Below are 21363 nucleotides of genomic sequence, written 5' to 3' on the forward strand. Positions count from 1 at the left end.
GGGGGCGGGGGGGGAGGGAGGGGGGAGGGGAAGTGTGGAAGCGTTGGACAGAGGGTACAAAGTTATAATTATGCCAGATGCATATGTGTAGAGGTCTAATTTACAGGCATGATGACTACACTTAAAATAGCACCAAACATGCTAAGAGAGTAGATTTCAGGTGCACAGAAAAGAATGGTAACTATGTGAGGAGATGATGCTAATTAGTTTGACTAGTAATCATTTCACTCTGAATAAGTATATCTAATCAGCAGGTTTTATACCTGAGGTATATTTCATTTTTATTTTTTAAATATTTTAACTGTGCTATTAGCTTCTAACTTCTGTCATATTGAAAATACTCTCAATACAAAGTTTACAGAAAACAAAAGGCAAATGTGTTCTTTATTTTAACACTAGATGGCCCCAAAGTAACAAATTGCATCTGCTTTTCCAAGCTTCTTGAGTTTTAAGTATTATATATTTAATTATGGTAAGGGGAGAAAAGAAAGGAAGATGACATAAGAATAACCTTTTAGGGTTTTCAGAATTCTGCACTAGATCCTGCTTTTTCTTCTTAAAAGGCATATTTCATAGCAACTCTTTTCCTGTGGCAAGTCAACCGAGAAGATATTGTTAAAATATGTCTCCTTGGCTATATGAGCAGAAACAATTCTGAAGGCGGATATTTTGGCTTAGCTCCTATTTGGGGATTATTGTGTTTTATTTCAATAATGGTTCACTGCGAATAATTTTTGAACCCAAAGTAACTTGGTTCTCGCAAATCGGTATTAGGTGACTTTTTTGTAAAGTGCTTACCAGTTAGTATAATATTTGAATGACTTTAAGACAGGGTTTCAGGAAACTGTCCTACATTTGAAACCCTGAAAAGACTGGGGTATGTGACTAGCAAGCCTTACAGAGGTCTCCCCCTCGGTAACAGCCAGCCTTTGGTCCACTCTCAGAAACTTCTCCTCTTCTGTCGTGTTGATAGTGTGATGAAATATGATTTAATGACTGTTAAAACCTAGATCAACAAAAATAAATGAAGGAAGAAAGAAGAAAGCAAGTTGAGATTTAGCCTCTCTGTCTCAAGGATAAATCTGTGGCTGATCCTGTGGGTGCCGAGGGGAAAGAAGTGTTCGAGAGGATGATGTGGTGGTGGTGGCTGTTTTAATAATCCCAAGTCTTCAAAAACCTTACAGATAGAATACAAACAACTTGGTTTCCTGGACCACTGCAGGGTAAGTTGTTGACCTGATGCCCCGTGACGGCCTACTAGCTCAGTATGAATTTCCCACAAACAAGGACTTATTTCTCCTAAGATCATGACACAACCTTCAAAGTCAGGAAATTAACATTGATTCACAACTACCACCTAAACAACAGACTTCATTCAGTTGTGTTTCTTCAGTCTCCTGCATTCTGGAACAGTTTTCCAACCTTTCCTCGTCTTCCATGGACTTGACACAAACTGGTTTTCTTTTAGTTTGTCCCAAACAGCTCTTCTCTCCCACCGATCATCCCTTCAAGTGACCATCAACAGTGTATCCCTGTCACACTCTATTCTATACCTGGCCTCATTTTTCTTCACACTAGTTCTTACGCTCTGGCATTCTATGCTACGTTTATTTGAAATTTTAAAATCAGCTTTCTCTCTTCAAATGGAATGTAAGTCTTAAGACGGCAGGAATTATTTTTTTGGTTTGGTTAAAGTTCCAAACCCAGACTATAGAGCAGTTCTTAGGAATACATGCTCATTAATTATCAATTAAAGGAATGAATGAATGAATCCTCCAGGGTTTGGGAGAGAGCAAGAGCTTCCACAGACAAAAGAATAACTCACAATGTACCTTTCATTACCTTTCATAACCAAAATTTACAGAAATACTTGTTCTGAATTGCATTTGCAGTGTAGCCATAAGCTACAAAACAATTTGGTCCACTCAAGGAATAAAATCTCTCTGTATTTTACTGGCCTCAGTGATAAGAAAGCTTTTCCACTTATTTCTACTCATTTCCCAACAATAGTTGCTAAATACAAGCCACTCTACTACTGACATAGGCCTTTGGAAAATGAAAACTTTCCAAAATGGTGATTGTTAGGAATTTACAAAGCCATTGAGCTTTAGGATAGGTAGGATTTAGTGTTTACAAATCAGTGTCTTTAAAAACTGCCCTGTAGTTAATGATTTTTGTGAAGGCAATAGAAAAATACTTTGAAAAGTGCCTTTCTGAGCTAAAAACAAGGCTGGGAGATAAGTCATTAACCCAGTTTCCTTTCAGTGGGCACGTGGGCCAGCTCAGCATCTCTTTATTTTCTACATCTCTTTATTTTCTGAACGATTTTGATAGAACCACTTTAAAGCTTGTAGAGGCAGCACATCCGTTTGAGGTTTGTAATGATTTCAAAATGCCTCAAGGAGATGATATTTTAATGGCAACTATTTCTCCACATGATTTTGTTATTTAATGAGGATGATTCTTACTTGAGCATGGAAGGAACCGATGACTTTAGATACTGACTGTTTTCTGTGGCTACACAATTCTTTTTCATTAAAGAATAAAAAGGAAGATTAAAAACTCACCACAGAAACTATCCATTACTTTGTATACACTTGTCAGTTAAGTTCTCACCAAGCCAAATTACGAGCTAGTATTGTGCTACAGCAAGTTATGATCCCGGATGCTATTGAATAAGCACTAGAGAGTTGATTCAATTTATCAGTCACTTTTATTTCTGTGTTCACCTTTGTGGTGTCGCTATGGTCCTTGTGGCTAATGCAGCTGCAAGGCCCAGGTGACTTTTCAGTTCAGGAGGCTCCATGTGCAGCCAACCTAAAGCTTTTAACAGCCCAGGAACTGATAATTCTCTCGGGAAGCAAGTCCCCTATCCCAGATTCATTCAATCAGGGAGACTTATTTCCAGGCATTCTGAACTCTGTGCTACCCCAGAACATTCACCAGCTCAAGCCTCACCACTCAATCTTTGCATCACACCTTGGGTTTTTCTTCCTACGTGAAGATGGGTTTTTTTTCCCTCTTCAGGATGACACCCAATAATCAGAAAGTCCTGTTCATTATAGTATCCCCAACGTAAAAACAAGACTTCATTGGTTGAAGACCAGAAACAGCCATCAATCTTCCATTGACATTACTGTGTTGGCAAGAGTTTTTCATCTTTGGAAACCGTGTTCCCATCCTCACACTAGGGAGAACAAGGTTGCCCAGCATAGACTACTTACCATGACAGGTTTGGTGATGGCATTTTTCCAGGTTCTCTCTCAACTAATCCGGAATAGTAGATGTTTTTGTAAGGCCGGATGGTAGCGATGTTTGCCTTCATTTGCATAATAGTGTTCGTTATGGGGATCTTCTGTGTAACAACCCCCAAACTTGTGGTGTAAAACAACAAGCATATTACGTTTCAGGTTCGTTGGTCAGGTATGTGGCATGGCTTGACATCTGTTCCATGTGGTGCTTACTGAAGTCACTTAGTGACCTTCAGCTGGCAGACGGGCTGGTCTAGAGGGGCCAAAGTGGTGTCACCAATACTCAACTGTCGACTGGAGCACCTTCACGTGACCTCTAGAGCATGATGAGCTCACGGTAGTCTGACTTCCTACATGGCGACTTGCTCCACAGACTGAGTGTTGTAAGAACCCCAGGCAGCAGCTACAAGACTGTTTATGATCTAGCTTCGGAAGTCCGAGAACATCACTTCTGTCACATTTCATTTACCAAACTCCAGGGGAGGGGAAAATTAGGCTCTGCCTTATCACCTTTTTTTGTTAAGATGCTAGATAAGCCCTGAGTGCTGACCTCCCCCCACCCCCACCCCTGCGGACTGAATCCTGCCACATGTATGTGCCATACACACGTTAATGGGCTCATGAACTGTTTTCCTCCTTAATCTGTATTTTGTCCGCTTGTTTCACAGACCCCAACACTGAATCTGTGGGTGCAGAGGAATTTTTTCCTCCCCTACACTGTCAAAAATGAGTCAAGTTTGATTTCCACCTCTTAGGAACTTGCAGTATAATCAGAGAGACTATACTTAAAGAGGTAATTGCAAGAATGATCCTATCTAATAAAAGAGAAACATGGTAATTGGCGTATGACCACTACCCTTCCCATTGGCTAATCAGGGAGATATGCAAATTAACTGTCAGCCAAGATGGCAGCCGACAGCCAGGCAGCTTGAAACTAACATGAGGCTTGCTTGCTTTAGTGATGGAGGAAACTAACGTTCCCTGCCTGCCTTGCAGGCCTCTGAGCCTACAGTTTGAAACATTTTAACAAATATAGAAGCTAAACAAAACCCCAGAAACCAGCTTTTAGCGAGCTGGGATCTCAGAGATGGAGTCAGAGCTGGAGTCATACATTGTTTCGATTTTAGAACCGAAACAAACCAGATACCTACATTCACAGCAGAGGCCTAAGAGCTGGAGCCTCAAAGCTAAAGCTGGCCAAGAATTAAAAAAAGAAAAGAAAAAAAGGAGCGGTTGGGAGCTTCCATCACCCGCAAGCCTGAAAACAGCCCTCAGCCCCTCACCCAGACTGGCCAGGCACCCCAGTGGGGACCCCCACCCTGAATGGTGTGTGACCAGCTGCAAACAGCCATCATCCCCTCACCCAGGCTGGCCAGGCACCCCAGTGGGGACCCCCACCCTGATCCAGGACACCCTTCAGGGCAAACCAGCCAGCCCCACCCATGCACCAGGCCTCTATCCTATATAGTAAAAGGGTAATATGCCTCCCAGCACTGGGATCAGCGGAGCTGAGGGACCTCCCGGCACTGGGATCAGCGTGACAGGGGGCAGTGCCCAAACCCCCTGATCGCCCTGCGGCTCTGTGTGTGACAGGGGGTGGGGCCACAACCTCCCTATCCACCCTGCTCTGTTCATGACAGGGGAAGGCGCCCCAACCTCCTGATCAGCCCTGCTCTATGCCTGATATGGGGGAGCTCCCCAACCTCTGATCGCCCTGCGGCTCTGTGTGTGACAGGGTGTGGCGCCCCAACCCCCTGATGGGCCCTGCTCTATGTGTGACAGGGTGCGGCACCCCAACCACCCCCTCTCCCCCATGGGCCCTGCTCTGTGTGTGATGGGGTAGAGCTATAACCTCCCCATTGGCCCTGCCCTGAGTGTGAGAGTGGCGGCGCCCCAACCCCTTGATCAGCCCTGCTCTGTGGGTGATAGAGGGTGGTGCCACAACCCGCCCCCCTCCCACGGGCCCTGCTCTGTGTGTGATGGGGTAGAGCCATAACCTCCCCATCGGCCCTGCCCTGAGTGTGACAGTGGTGACGTCCCAACCCCCTGATCAGCCCTGCTCTGTGAGTGACAGGGGGCAGTGCCCCAACCCCCTGATTGGCCCTACTCTGTGCGTGACAGGGGGTGGCACCGCAACCTCCCCATCGACCCTGCCTTGAGTGTGACAGGGGACGGTGCCCCAACCCCCCAATCGGCCCTACCCTGAGCGTGACTGAGGGTGGCATCACAACCTCCCGATCGCCCTGCTCTGTGAATGACAGGAGGCGGCGCCCCAACTCCCCAATCGGCCCTGCTCTGAGCCTGACCAGGGGCTGCACCTAGTGATTGGGCCTGCCCTCTGCCACCTGAGAGCAGGCCTAAGCCAGCAGGTCGTTATCTCCCGAGGGGTCCCAGACTGCGAGAGGGCACAGGCCGGGCTGAGGGACCCCCCTCAACCCCGAGTGCACAAATTTTTGTGCACTGGGCCTCTAGTCCTATATAATAAAAGCCTAATATGCTAAGTGTCCGGTCTCCCAGTTGTCTGTTCAACCAATCAAAGCATAATATGCTAATGATATGCTAACGCCACTCAACCACTCACTATGACGTGCACTGACCACCAGGGGGCAGATGCTCTGACCGGTAGGTTAGCTGGCTGCTGGGGTCTGGCCGATCGGGACTGAGCAAGACTTCATCCGGAAGGACGTCCGGAAGGTCGTCCGGCTGTCCAGTCTAATTAGCATATTATCCTTTTATTAGTATAGTTTGTGAAGACATGGTGAACAACTGGTGTGTGAGACCACTTAATAAAGGTGATATTTGAATTATTTTTCAGTGATATATATAGGACCTTCCTCTCTCACCCCATCCCCCACTTCTCCCCCCACCCCAGTTTCCCAAAGTTCTAATTTCAGATCTGCCCAGATTGACAAAAGGAGAAGACAGAGCAGAGGCTTGTGGGGCCAGTCTATGTAAATTTGCAAGCAATTTCTCCCATGGCACATGTTTGTTAAAACCAAGTGCTCCCTTCCTATTCTTGATGGTGCCTCTCCACCCTCACTATCTTGCTGTTGCTAAGGAAGGAGTGAGCAGCGTACCCACTGTGACTTGGACTGGCTCTTCTTTTTTCTCAAAGGCTTTTTATAGTACTTTTCTTAAACATGGATTTCTGTGGTGATACCAGCAATGCACTTCTGCCTACTGACAAAGGAGACTAGATTGTATTTGTGAGGGAAGCCAGGTTTTTCAGTCCTCTGAGCCCTTCGTAGGTTCCACATGGTTTCCCTGTGCGTTTGTCATTCCTCAAATTAAACCAAACAGGTGCAGTGAAAGTCCATCTGCCGAAAGGTGTTTCAGACTCCAAAGCACCAAATGTTAGCAAGGCACTCCTGAACATACTCATCTTCCAAAGAGGAGAGGGCATGCTTTATTTAGTGACTTTCTGGGCATTCTTTGAAAAGCCTGAATATTGAGCCCTTCCCTTCTCACTCCCTCAAAAACTCGTTATTTTACCACCACACCACGGAGCTGACTCCTTGTTCATCGATGGTGCAGATGCGTTCTCGTCTCATGTTAGTGAGTTCATTCTCAACCAGACTAAGCAAGTTAGCAAGCTCAATAAAAGTACTTATTCCATATTCATGATATTCTAGTCTGTTGTGCATATTCAAATGCTATGCATTTTAACTAATGGAACACCTGAACCATACACAGAAAAAAGATTAGGCTTGCTCCGACACTGGCTCCTGCTTCAGTGAGGACGGTCCTATATATCACTGTGCATTCTGAATTATAGTTCAGTCATCTTAAGCAATTTTTGTCCAATAATCAAGAAAATTTAATCTATGAATTTACTTTTTTGACACTCTGTACTTTGAACATTAAATTTTATTTTCCAGGAAATATGAAATAACATAGTTAAGCGGTGTGTGTGTGACAGATTTATAGCTCAGGGTAAAAGCTGACAGCAGTCAGGATGATATGGAAGTGGGGGACTGAAAATTAGCTAAGTGACTCCTATAATAATCCAGTAAAAAATAAACTTGGCTAGAACCCCCCAAAACATTTAGAGATTATCAGGTTAAGAACATCCAAAACTGAATATAGACAAGCCAAGCAAATATCTTAAATATTATGATTTATTAAGTTTAAAGAAATAAAGCTAAATAACTTTAAACAAATAGAAGTTACAAGGTATACAGAGATAAACTGAGTTGTAACATTTTTAGATGATTTACAAAGGCCATTTTAATCTGTATTAATTTTAAAGAAGTATTAGCAAAATGCAACATGGGAATACTTAAAAGTAACATATTAAATCTACTAAATTTCTTAATTTATGTAAAATGTTAAGTTTTTCCCCTGTGGTCACCCAATAAGAATACCTCTAATCAACTTTTTATAACTAGCTAACATATATTCATATTAACACAAACTACTTTTATTAGCCTGAAAAAAGTAAGCAATAGCCAAAAATAATCACCATGCATTTACAGAACTGTTGGTATACTATTTGCTGTGCAGTCCACTAATATTTATTGAGCTCCTATTTTCCAGGACCAAAAACCTATTTGCTACCTTATAGATTTGTCAAAACTGTTCCTCAAGATAATAGCATTTTTATCTTGAACAAAAGAAAATGTTGTTTGCCAACCTAATTTAAAAAAAAAACACTAAGAATCAGATTTATAGAAACTTGCTCAATACCATAAACAGTAACATATTTAATTATACTAACAGCCAATTTGAAGAGATCACTGATTTTTCACATTGTTACCAGTTTTTGCTTTGATATTTTTTCTTAAATTCATATGAATATATGCAGTATTTTTTGTTTATATCTCATTACTGATTTTTCCTACTTCTCTCCTGAAGGTCATCATGACATACCTATAATTTCTTGCATATAAATTTTAATAAAATATTCTTAAGTGGGAATGTATAGTATTAAGTATTACTCTATTATTCTGGAATTTAAAAATAACACAAGCACACATTTTAAAAAGCTATACATATTCGATACAAACTGATTTCTAAAATATAGTAATATATATTTAAAAAATGAACCTCATTGAAATTTTTGGTTTATAAATTATAATCTTAAATATAGGATGTGAAGAAGTTTAAATGACTATGTATAATGATGGTCAACCTCATATAAGGTACTGAAATACACATTCTTTTAAGTTTAAAGTGCCCTTCCTAAGAACTGGACTAATGGTGGTTCCTCATTTTAGTTCAACTGGAATCAATTTATAAAAGGAATATTTTCCTTTTGTTATTATGGATAACTTTAGCCAAAAGGTCAAACAGGATAGAATTCCACAAATATTGAGGATAATTCAATTGTTAGTAATTTCAAATTCTGGCCCACACCCAGTATTATGTAAGTACAGATTACCTTATAGAAAAGTTGTTCTAGTAAAAGTATCTGACTGGAACAGGAAGGAACTATAAGGGAACAGACCTCATTAGTGCCCTTATTCTACAGGTTAGAGACTGAGGCTCAATCTTGATAAATAACTTGCCTAAGTCATATGCCAATGATAGAACCAGGCCTGATCCTTTTATTCTGGGCTTATTTCCTTTCATTTATTTTTTATTTTTTATTTTATTTTATTATTATTATTTTTTTTTACCATATCTGTGTTCTCTCATTTTAGGACAAACTCATATTACTTATTTATTATATTTTAACTCTAATTTGGAAATGACCCAGTAATAGAACTTTTTATCTACAGTGCAACAACACTCTAGTTTTTCTAAAAAAAATGAGCACTATAAGAACAGGACACAGTTCATAATGTTAGGGCACTTTTTGACCTTCATTAAGCAGAGAAATTTATGCAGGAAAAAGTTCACTTTACATATAATCTGGTTTGGCTGCAAAATGCTTACATAAAAGTCATAGCTTTGAGATGTCTTTATATCATAGTAACTTCATATGTTGTGAAATGGTTTTCTATAATCTTGACATTTTCCTCAGAGAGCCAGTTCTCCTGTTTTAGCTGCCTTATAAGAGCTTCCAAAGACTTCAATCTCCCTAGAGTCTGTTGCTCTTGTAGCTCAAGAAGAGTAATCTTTGAATGTAGTTTACAGACTTTCTGCCAAAGGTGCTCCTTATTTATATCCTGTCTGCAGTAAGAATGTTCAAGTTGTAAGACTCCTGTCTCGTAGTCTAGCTCCTTACAGGCGTCTTCACTGCCTGTGTCTTCCATTTCTACAGTTTCTGTTCGGACAGGCATAGAAGGATTAATTGCAGGTTTGGAACTCTCTGTGGGTACATAGATGGCAATGACAGACTCTTTATTTGGGTTTAATTCTTCAACCGTTTGGGTAATGGTGCCGAGTAAGAATGAATGTTCCTGGGCTGATTTAATTTCCACTGAATTATTTGTAACGTTTGGATTAGCAAGATGATTGGTAGTTATTTCAAGCACTTCTTGGGTTTCCAAAGACTGCTGAATACTTTCTGAATTTGAAGTTGTCAAAGTAACAGTTGTCGAATTTAGATTCTCAAAAGATGTGTGAAAACCACCTATGTCTTGGTTAATTGATGTTTCCAAGGTAGATTCTGGTTTTCCGGTGTCTTCCAGTTTAACTAGATTAAGAGTGAATATGTTATTGTGTATACTTCCTGCTTTTGGAGCTGGTGGCTTCACCAACGCAGATGAATGTAGTGATTCTGCATGTTCAGGGAGGACTCCTGTATTAACTGTATTTTTCTTTGGCTCTTTTGATGCAAATGATTCTTGTGACTTGGCTTTCAGGCACACGTCTTTCTCATACTCTATTTTTTTCTTCTGACAGTTGTTTTTGGAAGGGTCTCTTTCCTAGAAAATAATATTTTCAAATATTATTTTTATATATTTTTAGTATATACTAAAATATATTTTTAGTATATTTTCAAATACTAAAAAAGATGTCCTTATTAGGCTTGTTCTCTTATTAGTCAGTGTTTAATACTTAATTACAACTTTAAGCAGTATATTGGCCAAGCCAATTTCTTCAGTTAAAAAAAATTCTAACTATGTAATTCAAGTAGACTTTCAAGTGTTTTTTAAAAAGCATTTAGCATCCTCAGTATATGATGAAAACATTTCAGATCACTCAAAAGACCAGTACAAATATCTTAGATCATTAACTTATGAGTTAATGACTTATGTCTGCTATTTTTTTTTTGCTCCCCTTAAGCTATGCTTCACAATAGTTTAAAGTTTTAAAAAATTATCCTGTTTAGTAAAAGCATCAATTAGTTTTCTTTTGCTCAAGTGTCTGTTTCCCCAGCACTTATCTTTCTTTCCCTCTCCCGCCTTCCACCCAATTACCTGCCACCCTGCAATCCAACCCCCCCCCTTCAGCTTTCTCCCCTCTTGCCCCGCCTCCAATACCTGACTGTCTTCAGGCAAAGAAAATATTGTTGGAATTGCAGTTTGTTTCAAATATCGAATCCCCCATCTGATGTCAAGAGAGTCAGGAGTGAAATGGTCACTACACAGGAACTGGTATTTACTGGGCATCCATGAATCTCGTTTCATGTTCTTTAACCATTTTTCAAGTCTTTCTTTGTCATGTAGAGGAAACCTGAAATTAAAAAAGGAAAATTTTGCTATATTTTTACAATTTTGCCAGATTCCAGGCCTGCATTATAGGTAATCTATGCATCAAGTGCTGCAAGAGCAAGGCAACCAAACTCACACATACGAGCACCTTCGTGACAATTACACCACATCAGCTCTGCAGCGAAGAAGACGAAGATGGAAGATGTGCAGGCAAAGCTTTGTCTGAGCAGAAGGGCTGGTAAAACAAAGCTCAGAGTCCCTTCAAATAAACACGTCTCCCAACAAAAAATAAAATCTATTCATATTTTCTGTGAATTATGTTCTATTTTTATTTTGTTGTGTAGTTTGCCTAGAACAGTGATGGCGAACCTTTTGAGCTCAGCGTGTCAGCATTTTGAAAAACGCTAACTTAACTCTGGTGCCGTGTCACATATAGAAATTTTTTAATATTTGCAATCATAGTAAAACAAAGACTTATATTTTTGATATTTATTTTATATATTTAAATGCCATTTAACAAAGAAAAATCAACCAAAAAAATGAGTTTGCGTGTCACCTCTGACACGCATGTCATACGTTCGCCATCACTGGCCTAGAACTAGGAAAGAGCTTTGTATAAACTACAAAGCCCTATTCAAATGTATTTCATACTAATACGACAGATGAAACAATTTCTTGTCTATAATGTTTAAAAATATTAAGCTTTAGGCTCTTATTTATGTTTATATATATATGTATGTACATATATGTATATATATAAAAGCCAAACGACCAGTTATGACAAGCACTGTGGCCGGCCAACTGGCCCTATGGGGGTAGGGCCGTCCAGCCAACCTACTGTGGCCCCTCCCAATAGCCAGCCCACCAGTGCAGGTATTCATGCATGGGGCCTCTAGTGTGTGTGTGTGTGTGTGTGTGTGCGTGTGTGTGTGTGTACTTAAATATATTTTTATTGATTTCAGAGCGAGGAAGGGACAGGGAGAGATAGGAACATCAATGATGAGAATCATTGATTGGCTGCCTCCTGCACGCCCCCTACTGGGGATTGAGCCAGTAACCCGGGCATGTGCACAGACCAAGTATCAAACCTTGACCTCTTGATTCACAGGTTGAAGCTCAACCACTGAGCCACACCAGCTGGGCTATGTTAATATTTTTAAAACAAGGAGAAGTTAACTCTAACAAATGGTTTAGCTGACAATAAAATGAACACCAAGTCTTATAAAATACTAATATTCCATTCTCTTTACCAGAATCACCCTCAATTCTATCCACATGTAATATAGTCCAACATTCCTAGGCTTCCTGTAACCAATGAACTGGGAACTCTAAAATTCAAGTTCTGAAAGAGAAAATGACACAAGAACAAAACATGTCCTTGAGAAAAGACAGACTCAGATCTATTTTATAATATGAAACAAATGAAACAGAAAAGACAGAGAAAGTTGAGAGCTCTTTATACGTGTACTGACAGTGGCCTTACTTTAGAGTAAGCTCTGGCAGGTGGCAATGTTTCTTATAGGCAAAACTAGACTAACGGCAGACTTTTACAGAAAACTTTTTCCGGCCAGCCTAAATAGGTAAATGGATTTGGATTAAACTGTATTAAACACTTAACAGTCATTTATTTTTCTTTCAATGATTTTACAGGAACACATCCCAAGACACATATCCTATCTAATAAAAGAGAAACATGGTAATTGGCGTACGACCGCTACCCTTCCCATTGGCTAATCAGGGTGATATGCAAATTAACTGCCAGCCAAGATGGCGGCCGGCTGCCAGGCAGCTTAAACTGAACATGAGGCTTGCTTGCTTCATTGACGGAGGACTGCAACGTTCCCCGCCTGCCTTGCTGGCCTCTGAGCCTGCAGTTTGAAACATAGTTACAAATATAGAAGCTAAACAAAACCCCAGAAACCAGCTTTCAATGAGCTGGGATCTCAGAGCTGGAGTTGATACAGAGTTTCGATTATAGAACCTAAACAAACCAGATACCTGCTTTCAGCAGCAGAAGCCTCAGAGCTGGAGCCAGGCTAAAGCTGGCCCAGAATAAAAAAAAAAAGAAAAAAAGAAAAAAAGGAGCAGTTGGGAGCTTCAGTCCCAGCCTGAAAACAGCCCTCAGCCCCTCACCCAGACTGGCCAGGCACCCCAGTGGGGACCCCCACCATGAAGGGTGTGTGACCAGCTGCAAACAGCCATTATCCCCTCATCCAGGCTGGCCAGGTACCCCAGTGAGGACCCCCACCCTGATCCAGGACACCCTTCAGGGCAAACCAGCCAGCCCCACCCATGCACCAGGCCTCTATTCTATATAGTAAAAGGGTAATATGCCTCCCAGCACCAGGATCAGCAGAGCCGAGAGGCCTCCCGGCACCGGGATCAGCGTGACAGGGGGCAGCGCCCAAACCCGCTGATCGCCCTGCGGCTCTGTGGGTGACAGGGGGCAGGGCCAGAACCTCCCTATCGGCCCTGCTCTGTTCCTGACAGCGGAAGGCGCCCCAACCCCCCGATCGGCCCTGCTCTGTGCCTGATAGGGGGGAGCTCCCCAACCCCCTGATCGCCCTGCGGCTCTGTGTGTGACAGGGTTCGGCGCCCCAACCCCCCCACCCCACGGGCCCTGTTCTGTGTGTGACGGAGTAGAGCCATAACCTCCCCATCGGCCCTGCCCTGAGTATGAGAGTGGAGGCGCCCCAACCCCCTGATCGGCCCTGCTCTGTGGGTGATAGAGGGCGGTGCCCCAACCACCCCCCCACACACACCCCCACGGGCCCTGCTCTGTGTGTGATGGGGTAGAGCCATAACCTCTCCATCGGCCCTGCCCTGAGTGTGACAGTGGCGGTGCCCCAACCCCCTGATCGGCCCTGTTCTGTGGGTGATAGAGGGCAGCGCCCCAACCCCCTGATTGGCCCTGCTCTGTGTGACAGGGGGCACCCCTATCGGCCCTACTCTGTGACGGGGGGGGGGGCTCCCCAACCCCCTGATGGGCCCTGCTCGGTGCATGACAGGGGGGAGCTCCCCAACCCCCTGATCGGCTCTTCTCTGTGCGTGACAGGGGGCAGCGCCCCAACCCCCTGATCAGCCCTGCTCTGTGCATGACTGAGGGTGGCATCGCAACCTCCCAATCTGCCCTGCTCTGTGCATGACAGGGGGCGGTGGCCCAACTCCCCAATCGTCCCTGCTCTGAGCCCGATCAGGGGCTGCACCCAGGGATTGGGCCTTCCCTCTGCCACCTGAGAGCAGGCCTAAGCCAGCAGGTCGTTATCTCCCAAGGGGTCCCAGACTGCGACAGGGCACGGGCCGGGCTGAGGGACCCCCCCTTCCCCCCCCAGTGCACAAATTTTTGTGCACTAGGCCTCTAGTTACATAATAATCTCCTACTTTTAAAAAATAGTAACAACATAAGGTTTTCCATACAAAAAGCAGGGCTCTCCATCCACCCCCCCCCCCCAATCCCAACCATGTGCCTTAGGCTTTGTCATTCCTGAACAGGGAGCTTCAGGCCTGAAGTAAACAGGCTTCAGAAAATAAGTGTGTGTGTGTGGGGGGGGGGGAATTGAAGAGAGGCGGTTGGGTTAGAGCTAAGTGAACTATTTTCAAACACAGGAAAAAAGGAAACAGAATATTCTAAATATGCTGCTTTCCACTTGAGCATGGAGTGCGTGCCCAGTGCCGATTGATCCCTTTACACATTAAGTGTGAGTTAGGAACCATTATAGCTCCAGTCCCTTTACACGGTCATAAGCCCAGCGGGTTGAAGTCATTCGCGGGTTAGTGGGGCCAGGATCCGAACCTACCAAGTGTGGGCTCTACAAACTAGGACCCAAGACTGCCTTCCGGTTCTTCTGAAGAATGAGGATGGACTTTGCCTGGAAATATCTGGTGGCCTCCGTACTGGGCATAACGCCCGGTTCTCTGTGTGAATGAAGCCGGCATCGCATCCAGAGCCCGAGCAGGAGCAGGAGGCAGGTTCCAATGCTGGCTCTGCCCCCACCCCCTCCGTCCGGAAAGGCCCTGTTTCCTCGGGGAAGGCATTAAACGACAGCCACGTCCCAGCTCGCGGCGGGTAACGGACCCGGAGTGCCCCCTCCCGGTGGGCAGGTGTGAGGTCCATGCAATGGGTCCGGGGAGGCGGGGCACGGCTCTGAGAACCGCCTCGCAGACCTGTCTGTTTCCCGGGCGCTGTCACCCCAACAGGCCCCTGTCCCCGTAGCGGGCCCGGCGTCCTGGCCCAGCGAGGGCGCGTCCAGACAGAGCTCGAGCCTCCACGCCCCGCTCCCGCAGGGCCAGGCCGCGCCCTGGGATACCCCGAGCCCCGACCCCAAACGCCCTAACCCCGCGGCCCCAGGCAAGGCTGCCACTTCTGCTCTAGGGACTACTCACGGGTAAAAACTCAGCTTGCGGTCCTTACTGTTCCGTCCCCGCCGGTTCTTACAGCAAATCGCCGCGCAATAGCGAGGCATCGCTCCGGCGCGGCCCGCGAGGGAGACCCGGCGGACTCCAGCACAGGTGGGCCGGCCCTCCTCAACCCCAGGCCGCCCGCTCCACCGCGCCTGCGCGCGGACGGGGTAGAGGAAGACACCGCCCACGGCGAGTCACTTCCGCTTCTGCGGGCTTCAGCACCGCCTCCTCGGGGGGGTGGATCCGGAAGTGACGCATAGGCTGAACAGCAACAACAGTTTTCCACGTGCGCGTAGGGCGCCACGGTCACGTGGGGCGGCAGGAGCCAATGGGGGAGCGTTTCGTGTAGGTCTTAGGAGGTGGGACGCGGCCGCGCGCCAGTCGGGAGCCGGCGGAGAGGGAACGCGGTGGCGGTGAAGGCAGGAGGGCGAGGTAGGTGTCCCAGCGGCCGCGGGGCGCGCGCCAGCTCCGGGGGGACTCCGGGCCGAGTGAGGGGCCGGGCCGAGCCGCTGTGCGAATCCCGTCGCAGCGGCAGCCGCCGGGGGGCGCGGGCTTTGGCGCGTCCCGGGCCTGGGGCGGCCTTTGTAGGCTGACTCGGCCTCCTGGTCCCCCGCGATGGCCGGAGGGCTCGGGGCGGCCTGGGGTCCTTGAGGGAGGTTATGGGGAGGAGGGGCGGTCTAACCGCTGAGGAGTGCGCGTCGCGTTGGGGCGTCGGACCGCTCGTCCGGGGAAGGGAGCGGGGGCGGCGGTCTCCCCGGAGGCGGCGCCGGGACGAGCGGGGCGTGGGTCGGCGCCTCTGGCAGAGACTACACCGTCCCACCCTAGGGGCCGCCGCCTCCGGTGTCGTACCGGGGCTGCCGTGGGGCGGGTCCCTTTCGGGCATGGAAGTCGGTGCGATGCAGAAGTCCGGCTCCTAGAAAGGGTCAGACCTTCGGTGGCGACGGGAATGGCGTTTGTTACGCCTACACGGTGCTTTCCGCGGGCCCGACACCCGCCCTGCGCCCGGGACCCCCCGCAGAGCCGCGGCCTAGGCCGTGCCCTCTAAGCCCGGAGTTCGTGCTTGACCCCTGGGTGCCCGTGGCCGTGACTGAGGGCGGGGAGCAGGGATCCACCTGCTCATCACGCCCCGCGAGGGCCGCGGGGGAGGAGGGCAGGCGTCTCCCCTGACCCCGGTGTCTTTCGTCAGCCGCGGATGTCATCATCGGGTGTCGGGGACCCCTGGGCTGCGCAGCCCTCCTCCCTCGCGACGTCTGCACCCGCGGGGACTGGGAGCTGAGTCTCCCCCAAGGTTAGGGAACTGCCTGCCCGGCCTCCGGGAAGCTGCCAGCAGCCTCCGCCGGAACCTCAGAGTCTGCATTCTGCTCACTGCGGGGCCCCAGACGTGTTGACCGAGTTTAATCCTGGGGACCCGACAGCTGGGAAGATGCCTGCCTTTCCCGTGTCGCTGCCCTGGCCTTGCTGTGCGGCTGAGGTTCGGCGTGGGCAGCCCGGGGTCCCCGGGGAAGTGCGGGCCGGGAGCTTCGCGGCGGGGAAAGGACCGCTGATTCAGGCGGATGGAGCGCTTCCCTGGGAAATGCACCGCTTTTCCCTTTTCCCTGAAGCTGAACTACTGTCCTCAGGCCCTTAGAGCATGAATTCCTGAAGCTTGAGATCCTTTTAAAGGATATTGTCCGGGTTGTCCATCTTTTCCCACAACATTAACCGGGGAAAGTCAGTTGTGGGGTATTTCTGTGTCTGTGTGTGGCCTCTGTTAGCGGACAGGCAGACACATGTTTTTCTCAATGCGGCCGCATCGCATTTGCTCTTGTGGAGGTGACAGCCGAGGCCAGGGCAGGGGAGCCCGGATAAAGGCAGGAACGGGGTCAGGGGCAGGCTGCCCTGTGCACTACAAGTTTATCGGGTTTCTCTTGGAAGAAAGTCTTAGGGTGAGCTCCAGGATAACGTTGTCTGTCTTTTCTCTTTCAGGATTTTGGAAATGGCTACTCCCCAGTCGGTTTTCACCTTTGCCATCTGCATTTTAATGATAACGGAATTAATTCTGGCCTCCAAAAGCTACTATGATATCTTAGGTTTGCCGAAATCGGCATCAGAGCGCCAAATCAAGAAGGCCTTTCACAAATTGGCCATGAAGTACCATCCTGACAAAAATAAGAGCCCTGATGCGGAAGCAAAGTTCAGGGAGATTGCAGAAGGTGAGTCAGTGCCTGACTCGGAGGCCTCACGGGGGTTAACAATAAAGGAGCCATAGCTAAGGAGAGTGTCTGTACTGAAGACGGAGATGGGAGGCGGGTGGGAGCTACATTTCAACATAGCTGATAACTGATTCCTGAAAGGGTGGATAAAATGGTGGTATTGTTTTTATTGGCATACAGATCTAAATGTGTTGAAAATTGATTTTATTATTTGTCAAATTGCTTATTGTTTCTGTGTCAAAAGGAATTTTTGGTACCCAATACTATAAACTAACTTATAAAACAATGTTTAAGTATGGAGATTAAATATAAAAAAAGATTCGATGTAAAAAATTTAAATAGACTGAAATGCCTTGGTATTTTTTTTCTGCCTTCCTTGATCTACATTACAAAGCCAGATTTGTCGTTAAAGGAAAAGTATGAAACAAATTTTTACTTAAGACCAGTTCTAAAATAAATTGCATCTCCTGAACATTCAGTAATCAATGGGTGGAGTTAACTGAGTAAGGGGTTGGAGTTAAATATTTACTTTAATTAGCCCGGGAGTGAAAAAACTGAATGCCTCTTAATTCATTATATTTGACCATCAAATTCTTTAATAGAAGTAATGATTTTACACAAATAATATGAAGAATAACTGTGATTGTTGCCCCCATTTATTTGTAGCTATGGTAGCATTCATTTAACAAATATTTATTGGATATTTACTAGGAGCATGCATTTTGCTAACTGCTTATAGTATGCAATGAACAAGATGAAGTTCTGCCTCTTGTAATTTTAACTTTATTATTTTTTTAATATATTTTTTATTGTTGATAGTATTACAGATATCTCCTATTTCTCCCCCCTACCACCTGCCTCCTGGCTCCCCCCCCACCCCCACCCCCCAGGTCTTCACCATATTGCCCATGTCCATGGGGTATGCATATAAGTCCTTTGGTTTATCTCTTCTTGTCCCCCAACCCCACATCAAGGTATATCAGTCTGTTCCATGCCTTCCTGCCTCGGGTCTCATTTTGTTAGTCATTTATTCTTATTTTTGTATACTTTGGTTTTACTTATCATGTGAAAGCCTCTAAAATAGTTGAATGTACTTGTTGAAGAGGTATGTAATGTTGATTACCTTCAGTTACTAAAGCATCTTTATTTCTTTCAGCCTATGAAACACTGTCAGATGCTAATAGGCGAAGAGAGTATGACTCTCTTGGACACAGTGCTTTCACTAATGGCAAAGGACAGAGAGGTAGTGGAAGTCCTTTCGAGCAGTCATTTAACTTCAATTTCGATGACTTATTCAAAGACTTTGGTTTTTTTGGTCAAAACCAAAACACTCGGTCTAAGAAGCACTTTGAAAATCACTTCCAGACACGCCCGGATGGCTCTAGTAGACAGAGGCATCACTTCCAGGAGTTTTCTTTCGGAGGAGGACTGTTTGATGACGTGTTTGAAGATATGGAGAAGATGTTCTCCTTCAGTGGCTTTGACCCCACTGGCCGGCACCCTGAGAATAGATTCCATGGATCTAGCAAGCACTGCAGGACTGTCACTCAGCGCAGAGGAAACATGGTCACTACATACACTGACTGTTCAGGACAGTAGTTCATGTTCTTTGTTCTCACAAAGCCCAGCTAGTTGACTGTTCTTCAATATCGATGATGCAAAACAGTTTTCTGTGAACTATTTTGACAAGTGCATGATTTCACTTAACTTGATACAGCTGTTAAATATATTTAAATTGTTTTTGACAAATTAAGGTTCAGTTAGTAGAGAAATTGTTAATTATTAATTTCTCTGATTAGTAAAGGGTCTTGAAAAAGAAAACAGAGACGTAATTTTGCCTGGTCTTTTTCCTCCACCTGTGGCCAGTTTTATTACCAAGAAAGGAATGAGTTTGCCTGATTTATATTTAAAGGTTAAACTCTTAAATTTATTTTAGATTTAAGTTGAATGAACTTGAATGATTTTGCAGTGAAACCTTTGCTAACTTGAAATTGCATGCTCTGTAGCATGGCTGACATGAGTTGCTGAGTGTACCTGGAACTGGACAGTGAGTCGTTAAGTGAGAGCAGTGCCTTGGTAAACTTCCACTGAACGCTTCGGGAAGGCGTGGTTTAATATTTACCACGGGGCCATTTGGAGTAAAGGAAATGATTGTGCTGCTCATAGTCACTTGTGCTGAAAAAAGTTGGGAAGTTGTGAAATATTGCCAAGAGATTGTTACGTGTTTGGCCCCTGGCTAATGATTTTGTAAGGTTGGAATCATAGCTATTTCACATACCTTTTCACATTTCTTTCTTAATTGTTGGCTCTCTATGTCTTAATACGGATTTATGTTTTTTGTGTGTGTGTGTTTCCTCTTTTGCACTCATCTTTATCTAGGAATTGACTAATACCTCATTCTGTTCATAAAAACAGTAATTTCTGCGCAACCTTATTATGTGCAATATTTTTAAATTCTAAGAAATGTGTGCTTTTGTTTTCAGATAGACTTATTTCTTTAGTTCCGCACTTTCCCACATTATACTCCATATGAGTATTAATCCTATGGATACATTTTAAAAGTAGTAAATGTCTCATACAATGTGTGTGAGTGAGAAAATACAATATTTACAATATGATATTCTCTTGTGTCATTTCTTTGTTAAAAGTTTACTCTGCAATTCTGAAGGTATGCTTACGCTGATCGCAAACCATATTTCAGAAGTTATCTTGCTTTCTTTCATCTCCCCTCACAAACTTTGGTAGTTTGAAGATTTTGTGAACTATATTTTTGGTGTATTTTGCTTGCTAGGAACCAGGTATTCATGCAACTCAGTCACTCCTCTTTAGACCAGGCTGGGAAAAAGCATAAAACTCCACTTGGTAATGATCATTGAAGGTCAGTTTATATTTACATACTTTAATTTCCTGGAAATTAAGTTGATGTGTTTGATAAGAAAATAGCCATACCTTGAATTTTGGTCTGAGGATTCTTTGTAGCCTATCAAACAAAATAAGTGAGGGGGATTAACTTTAAGGATTATTTTTATACTGTTAGCATCTGTTCCCTTTTCTCCAGGGTCTGATTGTCTGCCTTTTTTTCTCATTTTGAACATTTATTTGAACCCCCCCTCACTCTTTTTTTTCTTTTTTTTTTTAACCTCCTTTTGGCTCTGCAAAGGTGATCGCAGGAACCTTTAGTCTGTTGCCAGTTGGTCGGAACACAGGTAACAATGTGGGCTTGCCATTGGCACTGAAGCAGAGCATCCGAAGTGAGTTGGGTTGTAGGACAGCCAGTACCTAGAGCATCACCTTGTGGGTGGAGGAACCTCTCCCCCAACACGTGGGAAATTTGGGTCCCAGAATACTGTTTTAGTGGGTTGCTTTAAGCTCCCAACATGCTAATCTATATTTTGAATCTAGTAGAAGTACTAAGTTTTATTTGTCAGATTTACTGGACTGTGGAACCATTTGTACTGAGTACCCTTAGCCATATCCAAGTGTGCAAAAGTAAAAGTGTGATAGGGGCAAAAGATCAAATTTATTCGAAGAGTGATCTGAAGAGTGTTATGGTACATGTGTATAGTATTGCCTTGCTTTTCTTTTTTATGAACATGAAGCTCCAGATTAAAGTTGGATCATAAGGATAGGATACTTATGATTAAGAGATATATAATGTACATAGTAATTAATGCATCCTAGGGAGCAAGAGCAGAAAAGCCCTTCTTATTCCCAGAGTGTTCATCGACTTCTCCGTGTTTGTTTGCCACCTGGAAAATACATAAAAATTATGACTGTAGAAGGCCAGTCTTGGGGAAGTTAGAGACGCCACCTAGATGGATAAAGAAAAGGACAAAGATAAAACGCATCCTCCTCATTCGTAGCTGGCCATCTGTCTTCATTGAGGAAACAAGTCATCTGGGAGGAACTCCCCAAGCTTCCACCACCCTCCAGTAGCAGCCCCATTCCCTCTGCTTTTGCAGGCGTTCCTACCTGTGA

The 21363-nt window shown here is 44.8% G+C and overlaps 2 protein-coding genes across 2 annotated transcripts; one reads left to right on the forward strand and one right to left on the reverse strand.

Annotated features, from left to right (window-relative positions):
• Positions 1-7351: 7351 nt before the first annotated feature.
• THAP5 (THAP domain containing 5) lies at positions 7352-15371 on the reverse strand. Its single transcript, XM_059655868.1, has 3 exons — positions 15176-15371; positions 10622-10814; positions 7352-10063 (listed from the first exon to the last, which is right to left on the reverse strand). The coding sequence occupies exons 1-3, from the start codon at positions 15253-15255 to the stop codon at positions 9155-9157; spliced, it is 1182 nt and encodes a 393-aa protein (XP_059511851.1). The 5' UTR covers positions 15256-15371; the 3' UTR covers positions 7352-9154.
• A 105-nt stretch (positions 15372-15476) lies between these two features.
• DNAJB9 (DnaJ heat shock protein family (Hsp40) member B9) lies at positions 15477-20001 on the forward strand. Its single transcript, XM_059655869.1, has 3 exons — positions 15477-15625; positions 17159-17385; positions 18542-20001. The coding sequence occupies exons 2-3, from the start codon at positions 17169-17171 to the stop codon at positions 18982-18984; spliced, it is 660 nt and encodes a 219-aa protein (XP_059511852.1). The 5' UTR covers positions 15477-15625; positions 17159-17168; the 3' UTR covers positions 18985-20001.
• The last annotated feature ends 1362 nt before the right edge of the window (positions 20002-21363 follow it).

Source organism: Myotis daubentonii, chromosome 10, assembly GCF_963259705.1.
Source record: "Myotis daubentonii chromosome 10, mMyoDau2.1, whole genome shotgun sequence".
NCBI lineage: Eukaryota > Metazoa > Chordata > Mammalia > Chiroptera > Vespertilionidae > Myotis > Myotis daubentonii.

Bases quoted from the DNA above. Each gene is read 5' to 3' on its own strand.
- THAP5 (XM_059655868.1), bottom strand. From the start codon at position 15,255: ATGCCTCGCTATTGCGCGGCGATTTGCTGTAAGAACCGGCGGGGACGG. The intron at 10,815-15,175 runs GTGAGTAGTCCC...TTTTAATTTCAG, and splicing joins CGCAAGCTGAGTTTTTACCC to GTTTCCTCTACATGACAAAG. The intron at 10,064-10,621 runs GTATTGGAGGCG...ATTATTTTCTAG, and splicing joins CTTTGCCTGAAGACAGTCAG to GAAAGAGACCCTTCCAAAAA.
- DNAJB9 (XM_059655869.1), top strand. From the start codon at position 17,169: ATGGCTACTCCCCAGTCGGTTTTCACCTTTGCCATCTGCATTTTAATG. The intron at 17,386-18,541 runs GTGAGTCAGTGC...TATTTCTTTCAG, and splicing joins GTTCAGGGAGATTGCAGAAG to CCTATGAAACACTGTCAGAT.